This window comes from Mandrillus leucophaeus, unplaced genomic scaffold (genome assembly GCF_000951045.1).
Source record: "Mandrillus leucophaeus isolate KB7577 unplaced genomic scaffold, Mleu.le_1.0 Scaffold26, whole genome shotgun sequence".
NCBI classification, from domain to species: domain Eukaryota; kingdom Metazoa; phylum Chordata; class Mammalia; order Primates; family Cercopithecidae; genus Mandrillus; species Mandrillus leucophaeus.
In genome coordinates this window covers 1,354,456-1,370,669 of record NW_012102698.1, presented here as the reverse complement: position 1 = coordinate 1,370,669, position 16,214 = coordinate 1,354,456, and the positions used below count along the sequence as shown (strand labels likewise).

The 16,214-nt window shown below is 43.4% G+C and overlaps 1 protein-coding gene across 3 annotated transcripts in view; it reads left to right on the top strand.

Moving 5' to 3' along the window:
• The window catches only part of EFCAB6 (EF-hand calcium binding domain 6), a 324,265-nt gene that overhangs the window by 49,551 nt on the left and 258,500 nt on the right, over nt 1-16,214 (top strand). Inside the window, exons 4-5 of one of the 3 annotated variants that reach the window (XM_011984009.1) lie at nt 6,846-7,057; nt 14,929-15,017. The exons of 1 other annotated variant lie outside the window; for it this stretch is intronic. In XM_011984009.1, coding sequence (XP_011839399.1) covers nt 6,846-7,057; nt 14,929-15,017 — 301 coding nt within the window. The remainder of the gene's footprint in view (nt 1-6,845; nt 7,058-14,928; nt 15,018-16,214) is intronic. One more of the 3 variants, XM_011984010.1, reaches the window with a different exon arrangement.

The window sequence follows — 16,214 nt, the reverse complement described above, 5'->3', positions numbered from 1 at the left end:
TTTTTTTTGTTTTTTTTGTTTTTTACCTTTTTTTCTTGTTTTTTTTTGAGACAGAGTCTCGCCCTGTTGCCCAGGCTGGAGTGCAGTGGTGCGATCTCGGCTCACTGCAACTTCTGCCTCCTGGGTTCAAATGATTCCCCTGCCTCAGCCTCCTGAGTAACTGGGACTACAGGCACGCGCCACCATGCCCAGCTAATTTTTGTATTTTTAGTAGAGATGGTGTTTCACCACGTTGGCCAGGATGGTCCCAATCTCTTGACCTCGTGATCCGCCCACCTTGGCCTCCCAAAGTGCTGGGATTACAGGTGTGAGCCACCGTGCCTGGCGTTTTTTTACTTTTTAAAAATTAAAGATATATTTGCCTCCCAGCACCACTTTCCTCTATAAGAGGGTGTCATCAGCAGTTGAGCTGGTCTCTTTTTCATGCATGCACAACATATAACTGTAAATATATACTTGTATAACTCATACATCAAATAAGCAAATAAATATTAGACACCCTGTTTCCTTTTTAAGTGTTTTTATCTTTGTGTTTCAGGTTGAATCATTTCTATAGACCTGAGTTCATATTCACGAGTTCTTTTTTCTAGCATGTACACTCTGCTACTAAGCAAAACAAGTGAATTCTTAACTTCTGATATTATATTTTTAATTTTTAGTTTTTTTCATGTGCTCTTTAAAAATACTTTCCATCTCTCTGCTGAAATTCCCTATATGTTCACTATGTTCTCAGCTTTTCCCTTTCATCTTGCTAACATGTTTCCCATTCTCAGTTTGAAAACCTGGTCATTTCTGCATTTGTTCTCTCTGTGAGTATTCCTCTGATGACTGTTTTTACCTTGATTAGGTTACCTTTTCTTCTTCACTTGTCTTGCAATTTAAAAAAAAATGTAATGCCAGATATTTGTGTTAAAAGCAGTAGAGTCAGAAGTCAGTAATATTTACCACCAGAAAAGCCTCTTCTTCTCTCAGGCTTCTGGCGAGCTGAGCTCAGTGTAATCTCTCAGGTGAGCTGTGTCTTGACTTTGTTGCAGTTTTAGTTAAGTTTGGGTTTCCCCGGGTTTCATATGCTTGCCTTCAACAGGTCTTTGAGGTGTGAGCACTGGTGAGACTCCACAGATCTCTCTGCTTTATAGCCCAGCCACCAGCTTTGCACATGGCGGGAAGATCTCTCTCTGCTTTACCACCCACCTGCCATTTTGGGGGGATTTCTTGGGAGGTCTCTTTGTTCCCTAGCTCTGCCATGGCTTTCTGCACCTGGGAACATCTCTGTCCACCCTGTGGCCCTGACTTTAACCTGCAGTGGGCCACTGACACTTAGTGAAGGGCCCATATGCTTCGGAGGGTTCACCTGAGTTCTTGTTCCCTGTATTCAGCCTTTGGTAAACAGCTGCCCTGGACTTGTGCAAAACTCTGTGTGCTGTGCTAGGGTGGATCACTCAGCTCTCCTGTAGCCCCAGCTTTTGGTGCAGTGCTACTTACGTGCACTGGGGGAAGGCCCAAGAGGGTGAGCGCAGACCTGCTCTGTGACCAAGGCCCCTGGGAATCTCATCTGTCAGCCTCATGTGGCTGCTAATTACTGGGTTGTTTTCTTCCTCCCCTGCCTGTAATGAATTTGCGTTTTACCCACTGTGCCACAGGGCTGGAAGGAGTTATTCTTTTTTCTCTGATGAGTGGCTTGTCCTTTCCTGAATTGTAGTTTCTTTCCATCCTCAGATCTCTGGTGGGTTTTAAAACTATATATATATTTTAGCTTATCCTACTTGTTCTCATTGTTAGGGTGACAGTGACAGTCTGTTGTGACTTTCTGTATCCTAAGCGGATATAGAAAATTTTGTCAAATTGCCCTCCAGAAAGATTATATCAATTTGTACTCCCACCAGCAGGTTATGCAAGCTTGGTTACTGCTTTCATTTTCATCCTCAGACGTTGCATTAGGCACATGGAATAAAAAGTTTTCCTTCACGTATTTTAAAATAGTCTCAAATCAATATTTTCTGATTCTTTTAAATTACAATTATTGATTGCAAAGGTGGGGCTTCTAAGAAAGCAACTACAAATATATATGAGAAGTCCAAGAGAGGATTTCAAGATGGAGGCGTACATTAACAAGAGGGATCCCCCTCTGACACTGGGGGCAGGAGGAGGATGTTCGGGCTGGTGGGCAGAGGGAGAAAGAGTGCTCCCCGGCTGATTCTGAATCACACAGCTGCTGTGTGTGAATCAGCTGCTTCTGAGATTCTGAGTGACAGCCAGAAATGGAAGGGAAGCCCGAGTGCTTCCTGCATTTCTGAGTGTTCTTGGAACTCTTGTGGGAGGGTTAAGTTCCTTCTTCCCCCTCAGGGCTCTGTGCTCATTCCTCTGTTCCTTGTCTGCCCTCTCTTCTGTGACTCATCTGGCTCCATGTCCTGAAATGCCACCTGTAACCAAAATGATAGAGCCATCCTCACTTCCCCACTAAGCTCCCAATCGTATATCCAGTTGCCTCACTGAGCTTTCCGCATGCACTGCATCTAAGGGGCATCTCAGACCTGAACTGGCTAATTGGGTCTCTCGACTCCCCCGTGTTCTCCATCTCAGCAATGACACTGTCATTTATCTTGTTCCTCATGTCCAGCACCAAGGGATTATCCTTGATTTCTCTCTTTTCTTTAACAGCCCCCACGCACCTCCTCAGCCAATCCATCAGCAAAACCTTGTCAGCTACAGAACTAATAGATCATGTCTCCTATCTGTCTACTTTTTGTCTGCCTTCAGGGCTACTACCTGGTCCAGGCTGCAGTTACCTCCTAGACCTTGGAGCAGCCTCCTCTCCGGTCTCCCTTCCTCATTTTTTGTCTCCTGTAATCCATTCTTTACATAGCAGCCAGAACACGTTTTTAAAACCCCACACAGGCTGTGTTAGATAACATTGCTTCCCTGCCTAAACTCTCCTGGGCCTTTCCATTGCACTTTGAAGAAAACACCATCCTTTCTGCAGGTACCTGAAGCCTGTGTGGACTGGCGCTCTCCTCCTCTGGCCTGAGCCCTCACTGTGCTCCATCCTACCTGCTATGTGCCACACTCTGTCCACTCCGGCCTTTTTCTTTCCTGGACGTATCAAGCTCCTTCTTGCTCAGGGGTTCTTTACTGGTTGCTATGGTTTCCCTGTTGAAGACATTCTTACTTCAGCTTCTTGACTGGCTGGCTCATGTTTATCCTTCTGGGTTTCAGCTCCCAAACCCACTTTGGAGCGGACTTCCTTGACCATCCTCTCTAAAGCAGCCCCCAGCTGTACTCTTGCCTCACTGTTTTGTCTTTCCATCTTCATTGCATGTGTCACTGTGCACCATGACCCTATCGTTTGTTTATTTGTTTATTGGCTTCTTGTCTGTCGTCTCACCTCCAGATTGTAAGCTGTACCTGTCTTACTCACTGCAGTACCCTCAGGGCTGAAAACAGTGGTTGAAATATGATAGTTGTTGAAACATCACATTTTTTGAATGGATGAATTCCACTTCCTTACAAGTCAGTGTTTCCCACAGCCCCTTCTCCTCTTCCCATTGGGCCTGTTTCCCTGTGGCCTCCATGCAGGTGGTTCCCACACTTCCATCTCCACTCCAGCCTCTTTGATCTCCAGAGTATGTATTCAACTTTCAGATGGACATCCCACTTACATATCCCAGGCTGAACTCGTTTGCTTTCCATAAGCCTTTTCCCCTTCTGCTCAAAGTATCTATTGCTGTGTGCAAACGCCCTAAACATTGTGACTCGAAATAGCGAGAGTCATTTATTTTGCTCACAGATCCGCAGTTTGGGCAGGTCAACTTGTCTCTGCTCCATGCAGTCCAGCCAGGGAGGTGCAGAGGCTGGCTGACTTCACATGGGGGGCCAGAGTCCTCAAATGGCTAGCAGTTGACATATCTGTTGCCTGGAACCTCAGCTAAGGCTGTTTCCCAGAACTCCTATATGTGGCCTGTCAGGGGGGCGCCTTGGCCTCCTCACAGCCAAGTGGTGACTGTGTGTGAGCATCTAAAGAGGACCAGGCGTGGCCGGGCATGATAACTCACACCTGTAATCCTAGCACTTTGGGAAGTCGAGGCAGGTGGATCACCTGAGGTCGGAGACCAGCCTGGCCAACATGGTGAAACGCCATCTCTACTAAAAAATACAAAAATTATCCAGGCATGGTGGCAGGTGCCTGTAGTCCCAGCTACTTGGGAGGCTGAGGCAGGAGAACTGCCTGGACCCAGGAGGTGGAGCTTGCAGTGAGCCAAGATTGTGCCACTGCACTCCAGCCTGGGAGACAGCAAGACTCCATCTTAGTAAATAAATAAATAGTACCAGGCAGAGGCCGTAGCAGCTTGCGTGACCTCATCTTGGAGATCACGCATGTCATGTATCATACTAATAGATGTCCATTCTGCCATAGTCACGGGCCCACCAGATTCAAGCGGGGAGTGTATGCCCACTTTTTCAGGGAGGAGTGTTAACATGACATTGTGTTGGGAGATCTTGCCGTTCCCATCTTGGAAAATACCTCTGTTGCATCTTCCCTCTTCTAAGTGAAGTGTGCTGCCCCTGCCTAGCCACCCAGGCCAGACGCAGGTGTTCCATCCTCTCTGTCCCTCACCTGGCCAATCAGAGGAGTCTATAGACCTCCCCGCTTGACCTTTCTTTCATTCATGCGAACTCTTTTTGCTCTGTGACCATCACGCTAGTACGGAGCTCTGTCTCTCCTCTCCTGAGCAGCTGTAGTCACCCAGCCTGTCTCCACCCCATCGCTCTCCTTCCCTTTCGGTTCCTCCTCCACATGGTACCAGGGGGAAGGTGAAGAATGAAAATAGGGTTATGTTGTTCTTTTGATGACAGTCCCACTGTGCGATTTCATAACCCCAGAACACGAAGCCCAAGGACAGGCCCTGCTGACTTTTCCCATCCCATCTCTTGACTGATGCGCCTCTGCTTGTCCCCACCCCCATCCTCCTTTTGCCCAGGCTGGCCATGCCCCACAGCAGCCCCACTTCCAGCTCTGTTCCCTCAGGATCAGCAAGTTGCTTTCCACTGAGAAGGCTTTCCTGTCACCTTCCATCCTGTCACCCGAAACCAGCCATCCTCTGTTTAGGTCTCCCGTGCTCCCTGCAGATACCTAATGCCTGCCTCCCACCGGACCACCGCATCCCAGTTACAGAATCACCTCCCTCCTGGAGACTGTGGGCATTAGGAGCGAGAGTCATCCCCGGCTCCTGGCACAGGTCCTGCGTGCGCTGGGCCCTCAGTGGGGGTCAGGGGAGAATCTCCCATGGCAGCGCAGTCCCTCTGTGGGGTGGAAGTGCCCCCCAGAGCCCGCTGTGCTGTGGCTCCTGGGGTTAGGGCCTACAGTCGATCTCCATGGCGGTGTCGCTCTGGGGTGCCTGCACGTTCTCTCTTGTATCCCCTCAAGCAGAAGACAGCCCAGCCCACCCTACAGCTCTGAGGAAATCCCCGCCTCTGCCCTCTGGGTGGGTTCAAGTTGGTGTACTGAGATCTCTGGAGTCTTTCACCTGCCCAGGTCACCCCAAGACTAAAGCTATCACTGTCCTTATGCCAGAAATGTGCAATAGCTTGATAAGAAATTTTCATTCAAAGGGAAAGAAGTAGCATCCTCCCTCCCTAGCTACTGTTTGTGAATATTATTATAAAGGATGAGGCAATGTTAAAGCCTTTTAACATACATCTGGGATTTACTACGTAAGAAAGAGCTCCTAAATAAACTGTGGCTAACAAGTTTATCTCATAAATAAGTAGGAGGGTTTTACCAACTACCATTATTCTTGGTCTCCTCTTTCCCTAGTCAGTTATAAAATATCAAATTGAACAACTATGCCTTCATGCATATGGTATGGATTAGAACCATAAGTTGGTTTGTACTCACTGTATTTACTTATGTAATTTCCTACCTATTGTTCCTCTGGTTGTTCTTGTCTTGGAGCGGGGAAGGAGGCCTCTGGTGTATCACCTCTCCTTTGCTGACACAGGGGGCTCTGGGACCTAAAACATCATCAAGACATTATTTCTTTCCTTCCAAAAACTTCAAACCCCAAAAGCTTAGTTAGACCACTTGGAACATTTTTCTTTTTTTTCTGAGATAGAGTTTCACTCTTCTTGCCCAGGCTGGAGTGCAATGGAGCGATCCCAGCTCACTGCAACCTCCGCCTCCCAGGTTCAAGCCATTCTCCTCCCTCAGCCTCCTGAGTAGCTGGGATTACAGGCATGCACCACCACACCCAGCTAATTTTGTATTTTTAGTAGAGACGGGGTTTTACCATGTTGGCCAGGCTGGCCTCAAACTCCCAACCTCAGGTGATCCGCCCGCCTCAGCCTCCCAAAGTGCTGAGATTACAGGTGTGAGCCACCGTGTGCAGCCCTCAAAACATTTTTATATCTACATTTTAGCATCCATCTCTTCTTTGTCTTTGAAAGGGAAATGATCTGGGTTTAAGAATTACATGTTTTCCCTTCAAAAATTTGCAAGGGGATGAAAGGTGAATATGATATTTTAAACACTTATTTGAATGATATTAACTAAATTTTCTTTCAATATCCATGTTTTTCACTTGTGCTGACCTATGTCCTCTATAGGGAAGATTCTCTTTTTTTTTTCTTACTAATGTCATTACTATTATTCGATATTGACCAAATTTCAGAATTGAAAGATGATTGTAGATTTTTCACTACAAGACATCTAATGGTGATGCATGTAAACCCAGATATGGTGGGAGAAATACCATCTAACAAGTTTGCTTGGTTCTTTCAACAGTTCAAGAGTTTTTGTTTAGTATCTCGGCTTTAAACATGTTTAATAAATAGCTGTATCTCTTTTATAGCCACAGCTGTTGCAAATCCAACACTGTCCTCCTTAGATGTTAAACGGATTTTATTTCAAAAAATTACCGACAGAGGGGATGAGTTGCAAAAAGCCTTTCAGCTGCTGGATACTGGTCAGAACCTGACTGTGTCAAAAAGTGAACTGAGAAGAATCATCACAGACTTCCTGATGCCGCTCACGCGAGAACAGTTTCAGGACGTGTTGGCTCAGGTGCTGTATGTTGTACCTACTTAGAATCACTCAATTCAAGACAAGCTGAGGTAGATCAGGGGAGCAGGTAACCTATCCTGCCTTTCCCCCCACTGTTACCACTGAGCAGTTGAAGTTTTGTTTATTTTTCATAATTCACTTATTAAGGCTGATGTAGATGATCACGATCAACAGATACTCAGTCGTGTTTTGCATGTCGCGCTGCTCCAGCCAGTTTCTTTTCATTTCTTTTTTTTTTTTTTTTTGAGACAGTTTCACTCTTGTTGCCCAGGCTGGAGTGCAATGGCGCTGACTCACCATAACCCACGCCTCCCAGGTTCAAGCAATTCTCCTGCCTCAGCCTCCCGAGTAGCTGGGATTATAGGTGTGGCCACCATGTCTGGCTCATTATGTATTTTTAGTAGAGATGGGGTTTCACCATGTTGCCAGGCTGGTCTCGAACTCCTGACCTCAGGTGATCTGCCCGCCTTGGCCTCCCAAAGTGCTGGGATTACAGGCGTGAGCCACTGCACCCGGCCTTCTTTTCATTTCTTTTAAGGGTCCATATACATGTTTTGGGTCAACTTCTATTTTGGAACTTAGTATTTTGGCAATTTTTCCCTTCATCAAATAGTTACGGAGCATTGGCTATATGCTAGAGCCAATGCTAGACACTGCGGTGCAGATAAATCAGACTCAGGCCCTGCCTTTGAGGAGCTCCCAGCCCAGTGAAACACTTACGGAGTGTTGGCAAGTGCTGGGAGAGGGGCCACGACGGGGTGGCTGGGAGTTACAGGAGGGAGAGCTCTCTGAAAATGAGGAGAGGAAGTCCAGGAGGCTTTCTGGAGGAGGGGTATTTAACTCAGTTTTGACCGAGGAGTGGGTATTCTCAAGATGAGAGGGGAAGGAAAGGTCATTATAGCAGAGGGGACAGCCTGTGTGAAAGCTCAGATGCCCGCATCCGCCTGCCAGGCTTACTCAGGGACCTGGGTAGTTCTGTGATTTCTATCGGAAGTGAAGGGATATGGGTCATGTTGTGGCCAGAGGGGCCAATTCGGAAAAGTACTTAGTAAAACAGTTCGAACTTTATCCTAGAGGCTGTAGGGAGCCGGTGAAGGGTTTGCAGCATGGGTCATGCGGTTACATGGGGAGGGAAGCGGAGGATGAAGTCCCTTGAGTTACGTGGGGAGGGAAGCGGAGGATGAAGGTCCTCGGCCACCTGGTGGTGTGCCACACCAGGGGAATGAAAGGAGTAAAAATTTGTGGACTGTATCCTTGGGGTCCTTAAAAATAATACAAAATGCAGTAGGACTCAAACCCTTTCAAAATAAGTCTGTAATGATCAAAAGTAGAAAATTGGGGCTAGAATATCATTAGTATTCCATTTAACCCAATAACTAAATTTGTACACACACACGCATGCATGCACACACACAGACGCGTGTGTGTGTGTGTATATATATATATATATATATTTACTCATTCATTAGTTTATTTTTTGATTTTTTGACAGAGTCTCACTCTGTCATCCAGGCTAGAGTGCAGTGGCACTATCTTGGCTTACTGCAACCTCCGCCTCCCGAGTTCAAGTGATTCTCATGCCTCAGCCTCCCAAGTAGTGGGATTACAGGCATGTGCCACCATGCCAAGCTAATTTTTTAATTTTTAGTAGAGACGGGATTTTTCCGTGTTGGCCAGGCTGGTCTCAAACTCCTGACCTCAAGTGATCAGCCTGCCTTGGCCTCCCAAAGTGCCAGGATTACAGGTGTGAGCCACCACGCCTGGCCTCATTCATTAGTCCTTAATCAGAGTCTGACTTCATGCTACCTCCTAGTAATTTAAAAACTTACTTCTTTTAGAATTTGCTATATACTACAACCAACCCACTGTGTATACTTCCAACCCAGGGGAATAATGTGTTATCAAAACAAATAGCTCAATGAAGTTTAGGCATTCCCAAATTCCAGTCTTAACTTCAAGGATTGACTCTCTCTCTCTCTCTTTTTTTCTGAGTTAAAATTTTAAAAAAAGTATAGTTCTATTTGTTGTTTCTTTTTATGCATACAACGTTCTGTTTCAAAGTTTTCTCTTCCCTTTAATTCTGTCCTTTTTTTGAATTTGTGAAGTTTTGAGCCATAATTTTTTCATATATTTTTTTCTGTCCCATTCTTTCCTCTCTTAAACATTTTGATATTGTCCCACTGGCCTCTGAGGCTCAGTTCATTAAAAAAAGTTTTATTCTATCATTCAGATTGGATAATGTCTATTGATCTGTCTTTAAGTTCACTGACTTTTATCATCTTCATTCTGCTATTAACCCCATCCCTTGAATTTGTACTTGTAGACATTGTATATTACAGTTGTAGAATTTCCATTTAATTCCTCTTTATGATCTCTTTACCTGCTTAGATTTTCTGTTTTTCTGCAGTTATAAGCATATGTCTTTCAACTCATTGAACATAGTTAAAATAGCTGCTTTAAAGTTCTTGTCTAGTAATTTTCACATGTTGGTCATCTCAAGATTGACCTGCATTGATTGTCTTTTCCATTGAGAAGGGTCTTATTTCCCTGGCTGTTCATATTTGAGTATGTTTGGATAATATTTCAGAACAGAGCTATCCAAGGGAAACATACTGTGAGTAGGTCAGGTGTGGTGGTTCATGCCTGTAATCCCAATGCTTTGGAGGCCGAGGTGGGATTATCATTTGAGCCAAGGAGTTCAAGACCAGCCTGGGTAATATAGGGAGACCCCATCTCTACAGAAAATTTAAAAATTAGCTGACCTTGGCTGGACACGGTGGCTCATGCCTGTAATCCCAGCACTTTGGGAATCCGAAGCGGGCGATCACCTGAGGTCTGGAGTTTGAGACCAGCCTGACCAACATGGAGAAACCCCGTCTCTACTAAAAATACAAAAAAATTAGCTGGGCATGGTGGCACATGCCTGTAATCCCAGCTACTCGGAAGGCTGAGGTGGGAGAATTGCTTGAACCTGGGAGGCGGAGGTTGTGGTGAGCCGAGATCATGCCACTGCACTCCAGCCTGGGCAACAAGAGCAAAACTCCATCTAAAAAAAGAAAAAAAGATTAGCTGACCTTGAGCCCAAGGTGTTGGAGGTTGCAGTGAGCCAAGATCATGCTAATGTACTCTGGCACCCTCACAGGCACTGACACCCCACTGTGATGATGCCATCCTCACCCCATATTCTCCTTGGAGCTTTGATGGCTCCCCCAACACTGCGGACTTCACTTTCCTCTATCCCATCTAATGACGTTAGGACTGAATTGCTAGAAAAGATAGAAAAGGAGGAGAAAGACAGAACTTTTCTCTTCCCTTAAACAAAAAATTCACCTTTATTTACTTCTATAATAATGGATAAAAAGTGCATTTGATTTTTTCTACATCACCCTTTATTGTTGTCTACATTTTTAATAGCAGCTTTATTAAGGTATAATTTACATATCATAAAATTCACCCTTTAAACATGTATAAATTAGTGTTTTTCATATATTCACAGAGTTTCGCAGTCATCACCACTATCTGGCTGAAAACCATTTTAATCATTCTAAAAAGAAACTGTCCTCCTTAGCAGTTACTCCCCATTTCCCTTCCGCTTTTATCTTAAAATAGTAATGTACTTTCTGTCACCACAGATTTGTCACTGTAGATTCTGGATATTTCATATCAATAGAATCATACAATATACGATCTTTTGTGTCTAGCGCATGTTTTTAAGGCTCACCTGTGTTACAGCATGAATTAGTACCTCATTCCTTTTTATGGCTGAGTAATAATCCATTGTATGAATAGGCCACATTTTGTTTACCCTTTGATCGGCTGATGGACCTTTGAGTTGTTTCCACGTTTTGACTTTTGTGACTAGCGCTGCTGTGAACATTCATGTGAAAAGTTTTCGTGTGGACATATATTTTCAGTTCTCTTGGGTACATACCTAGGGGGAGAACTGCCATGTCTTATGGTAACGTTCTTTTGCTTTTAAAGAACATTCATCCTTGTAAACATTGTATCAGTTTCCTCATAAACTTGATTTAACCGATGCTTTATGCCAAATGGAGAGTTAAAATATTATTTCCTGCTATGTGTCCTTATAGTCATGATCTAATGTTAATTTAAAATTTTGACAGTCTTCCCAAGCTAATCAGTTATGCAGGAAGAGCAAAAGTACAGAAAATATGAAATGTGTATCTGTTTTTAAAAGCTACATCTGTTTTTGAAAGAAGCCACTGAGAATTGTAGAACTTCAAAGACTTTTTTAAAAAACAGGTCTTGATAGTTGATCCTAAATGACAAGCAAGATTTCCAGAACCTTAAACTCCTGTGACCTGTGTGTCAATCAAGGAGGCTGGAGTGTGGCGCATTGCAGGAGGCCAAGGTCATTGGGAATGAAGGGCAGGGCTTCCCTTCTCCATCCACGGACTTCCCAGCATCTGTGGCTTTTCTAGATGGTCCTACGATGAATCCATTTGGTGATACATGCTCTTTCTTTTTTAGTAGTTAATGTAAGCCTAAGTGGACACTTATTTTTTTTTTTTTTTTTGAGACGGAGTCTCACTGTGTCACCCAGGCCAGAGTGCTGTGGCCGGATCTCAGCTCACTGCAAGCTCCGCCTCCGGGGTTCACGCCATTCTCCTGCCTCAGCCTCCCGAGTAGTTGGGACTACAGGCGCCCGCCGCCTCGCCCGGCTAGTTTTTTGTATTTTTTAGTAGAGACGGGGTTTCACTGTGTTAGCCAGGATGGTCTCGATCTCCTGACCTCGTGATCCGCCCGTCTCGGCCTCCCAAAGTGCTGGGATTACAGGCTTGAGCCACCGTGCCCGACACTTATAAAATGAATAAAAGATTTCATGGTAATTTCCCCTTAGAGTTAGGAAAGAATTTTCCAGTTATAGTCTGAATTTACTTAGCTTCAATTTTGTTTGAAGACCTGTGTCAGGAGTGTTTGAGTGTCAGGGTGTTTCAATGACTGACCAGGGCAAGAAGTATGAGGAGGTTTGGCTTGTAATCTGCTCGGTACCTTTGTTTCCATTAAGAGTGATGCAAACTCGGTGTTTTTTAAAAATGTGGCCTCAGTCCCTGAATATTAATGGAGACCATTTTTAAAGAAGTTGAATTGGTAAATTGATTCCAGAGAAGGAAAACAAAGTTCTGTTTTCATCCCAGTGGTTGTGCCGGGTTGGAGAAAATGTGTTCTTGCAAGATACTTATCACAATGATGGATACTGATTTAAAAACTAGCCTCCCCCAGCCCCACTCTAAGAATTTGCTTTCAGCAATTCGTCCATGGATGGTTTTGATTCTTAAACATTTTTGCCAGAATTGTAAACACTGAAAGGCAAGTACTGAGCAGAGCCTCTCCTTTTGGACTAGATTCTTTACTTGTCTAAGGGGCTTAGCTTTGGAGACTGATCATGGCAAGAATTTCTTTACCACATTAGAATTTGTGTTAGACTACAAGCAGCAATATGAAATGCGATGAGAGCTTGAATAATTTGATGGACTCTCTTTTTCTTTCTGGGCAGGGTGGTTAGTGCAGTGGGATGGACTTGCGCTCTGGATTCACAGAGATCGCTGGCACTCATGGCAGTGCCGGGCAGGGAGGCCATAGTGCTGCTTTGTGAGTAGTAGAAAGTGACACCACCTCTGAGGGTGGTTTTAGTGCCACTCATGCAAAACACTGAGAATAGTGCCTGCATCCACTCACTCAGTGTGAGCTCTGCAGATGTAAGTTTCTTCTCTTCCTCGTTTCCTCTTATCACTACCAAAACCAAGAGGGCACCCAACCTTGAACTACATGTTTAATCTGCTCTTGCCCTTCTTCTGCAAGGCTAAGGAAACTGAAATGCTTGCTCAAAGTTATATCTACTTAAAAAAAATGCACTATCAGAAAAGTCACAGGCATTCTTTCCAGGAAAAGGCTTTACAAAGGCCCACCCTGTGAACCTCTCTCCCCCGGTCTCATTTCCTAGTTAAACACGTTTTAAATAGTGAAGAGCAATCCATCCTTTGGGGAAGACTGCGATAACCACACTAAGCTTTGAGGCCAGCATTTTAAGGGCTTAGTAAATAACAAATTTGATTGTGTAGAGTTGGGAGCCATTCAGCTGTATGGGAAATGGTACTTTGTGTATTTGTATGAAGCTCGATGAAATAGATTTATATTGATTGTATGTTTATTTAATGTTTATCTAAATTTTAGATGCGTAATGCTTGTTTGGAAATATTTTATTAAGTAAAATTTAACTTTTTGCTTAGAAATAACCTCAAACTGAATTGCTTGAACCCGGGAGGCAGAGGTTGTAGTGAGCCGAGATCGTGCCACTGCACTCCAGCCTGGGCAACAGAGTGAGACTCCGTCTCAAAAAAAAGAAATAATCTCAAATCTCTAGAAAAGTTGCAAGAATAGGCCAGACACATTGGCTCATGCCTGTAATCCCAGCACTTTGGGAGGCCAAGGTGGGTGGATCACTTGAGGTCATGAGTTGGAAACCAGCCTGGTCAACTTGATGAAACCCCGTCTCTACTAAAAATACAAAAATCAGCTGGGTGTGGTGGTGGACACCTGTAGTCCCAGGTTTTTGGGAGGCTGAGGCAGGAGAATTGCTTGAACCCAGGAGGCAGAGGTTGCAGTGAGCTGAGATCCTGCCAATTTACTTCAGCCTGGGTGACAGAATGAGACCCTGTCTCCAAAAAAAAAAAAAGAAAAGAAAAGTTGCAAGAATAAGAAAAGTACAAATAACACTCATATGGTACAAATAATGCCTATATACTCTCATTGAGATTGACCTGTTGTGAACATTTTACCTCATTTGTTTCTCCTGTGATCTCTCATTATCTGTGTGTGTGTGTATGCAAACAACATACACAAACAATGTACACACACACACACATATATATATATTTAAAAACACTTGACGGGGGCCAGGTGCGGTGGCTCATGCCTGTAATCCCAACACTTTGGGAGGCCGAGGTGGGCATATCATTTGAGGTCAGGAGTTCAAGACCAGCCTGGCCAGCCTGGGGAAACCCCATCTCTACGAAAACTACAAAAATTAGCTGGGTGTGGTGCACGCCTGTAGTCCCAGCTACTCCAGAAGCTGAGGCAGGAGAATCTCATGAACCGGGGAGGCAAAGGTTGCAGTGAGCCAAGATTCCATCACTGCCCTCCAGCCTGCATGACAGAGCGAGACTCCATCTCAAAAAAATAAAAACAAAAACAAACAAACAAAAAAACACTTGAGGGGAAGTTGCTTATATCATAGTTCCTTACCTCAAAAAACATCAGCGTACATTTCCTAAGAGCTATTCTTTTACATAATCACAGTGTAGCTATCAACGTCAGCAAATTAAACATTGAGGTAATACTTTTATTTAAATCTGCAGTCTGTATTGACCCACATGACCCAATGATATCCTTTGTGGAATTTTTAATTTAAAAATGGATTTTTTTCTACCTTAAAACTATATATACAAAGTCGTGTACGAAGTTCACGTGACACTCAGTATACAATTGTGCTATGGCCTCAGCTTCTAATATGTATTATATGTATAACACATATTAGAGTATATAGAGAGTATATTTATGCTAATTTTATTTTTTAGATGATTTTAAATAATTTTGTAGGTAACTCATTGACTTTCAGTTGAGCACAGACTGGCATTCTAGGGTGCTATTTACACTTTATTTGCTGAGAATGCATGTTCACCCTGACCCCTGGGTTAAGCAGTTTGTATTTAAATGTTTGATGGAATGCTCTTCCCCTTAATAGTGTTCTCTATTACATCCTGAAAGCTGTGATTTAGAAATCTGCTTCACCGTCTATTGCTTGGATCTTAATTCTCTAACATGTTGTCATTCTTCTCCTTTGACTGTAGGTCCCCCTTAGCACCTCTGGTACTGTACCGTACCTTGCCTTCCTGTCCAGGTTTGGTGGAATTGACCTATATATAAATGGCATAAAGAGGTAAGTGTTTGGTTTGCTCATGTGAAAATGTGAAATTTGAAATGATGAGTAAGAGCTATGACGTGAAGCCATTGGAACTAATCATATCAACAGCTATATATGGAAGATGGGTTTGTAGAGCTTGTCCATATGGAATTTAATGGAATTAATCCAGTCAAGTTTTATTTAGGGAAGATTTTAGCATCTATATAGGATGTATTTCAGAACAAGAGGAATGATACTGTAATAAAATGTAAACATAGCAAATTAAAACCAGACAAAAATAGTTTACTTGCAATATATTTAAAATTGGAATTAATGGAATTTAATTTTGAAGTAAAATATTAAATTGCCAAATTTAAAATTTGTAGGTTTTTATACATTTTTAGTGCTGTTCATTGGAAAGTGATGGTGTTTTCGTGGCTAGAAATTTAAAAAAAAGATCTTTATATGAGCTACTTGAGTATTTCATAGTTTTTGCATAAAGCATGGGACTGGTTTTTTTTTTTTTTTGCAACATGAGCAGGTTGGAGTTTGACCTTTAATGTCTCAATCAGCCGTAAAATTATTTATTCTAGTATATGATTTAAGAAATACTGTTTTAGTAATAAAAATATTTACTTATATCTGACTTTAAATGAATAAACCTCATTTCCTCAGGAGTTGTGTAACCACTTATATTTAAGAATTAAATGTGTAGTTCAGCCACTATGAGAAGCAGTTGGAGATTTCTCAAAGAACTTGGAACTAGCATTGGACCCAGCAATCCCATTACTAGGTATATAGCCCAAAGAAAGCAAATCATTCTACCAAAAGACACATGCACTCATACGTTCATCACAGCACTAGTCACAGTAGCAAAGACATGGAATTAACCAACCAAGGTGACTACCAATGGTGGATTAAATTTTAAAATGTGGTACATGTACACCATGGAATATTTTGCAGCCATAAAAAAGAATGAAATCATGTCCTTTGCAGCTGGAGGCCATTATCCTAAGCAAATTAATGCAGGAACAGAAACCCAATACCATATGTTCTCACTTACAAGTGGGGAGCTACGCATTGTACATGTGGACATAAAGATGGGAACAGCAGACACAGCAGATTACTAGAGGGTGAAGGGATGGGGGCAAGGGCTGAAAAACTATTAGGTACTATGCCCACTACCTGGGTGACAGTATTATTTGTACCCCAAACCTCAGCATCAGGCAATAT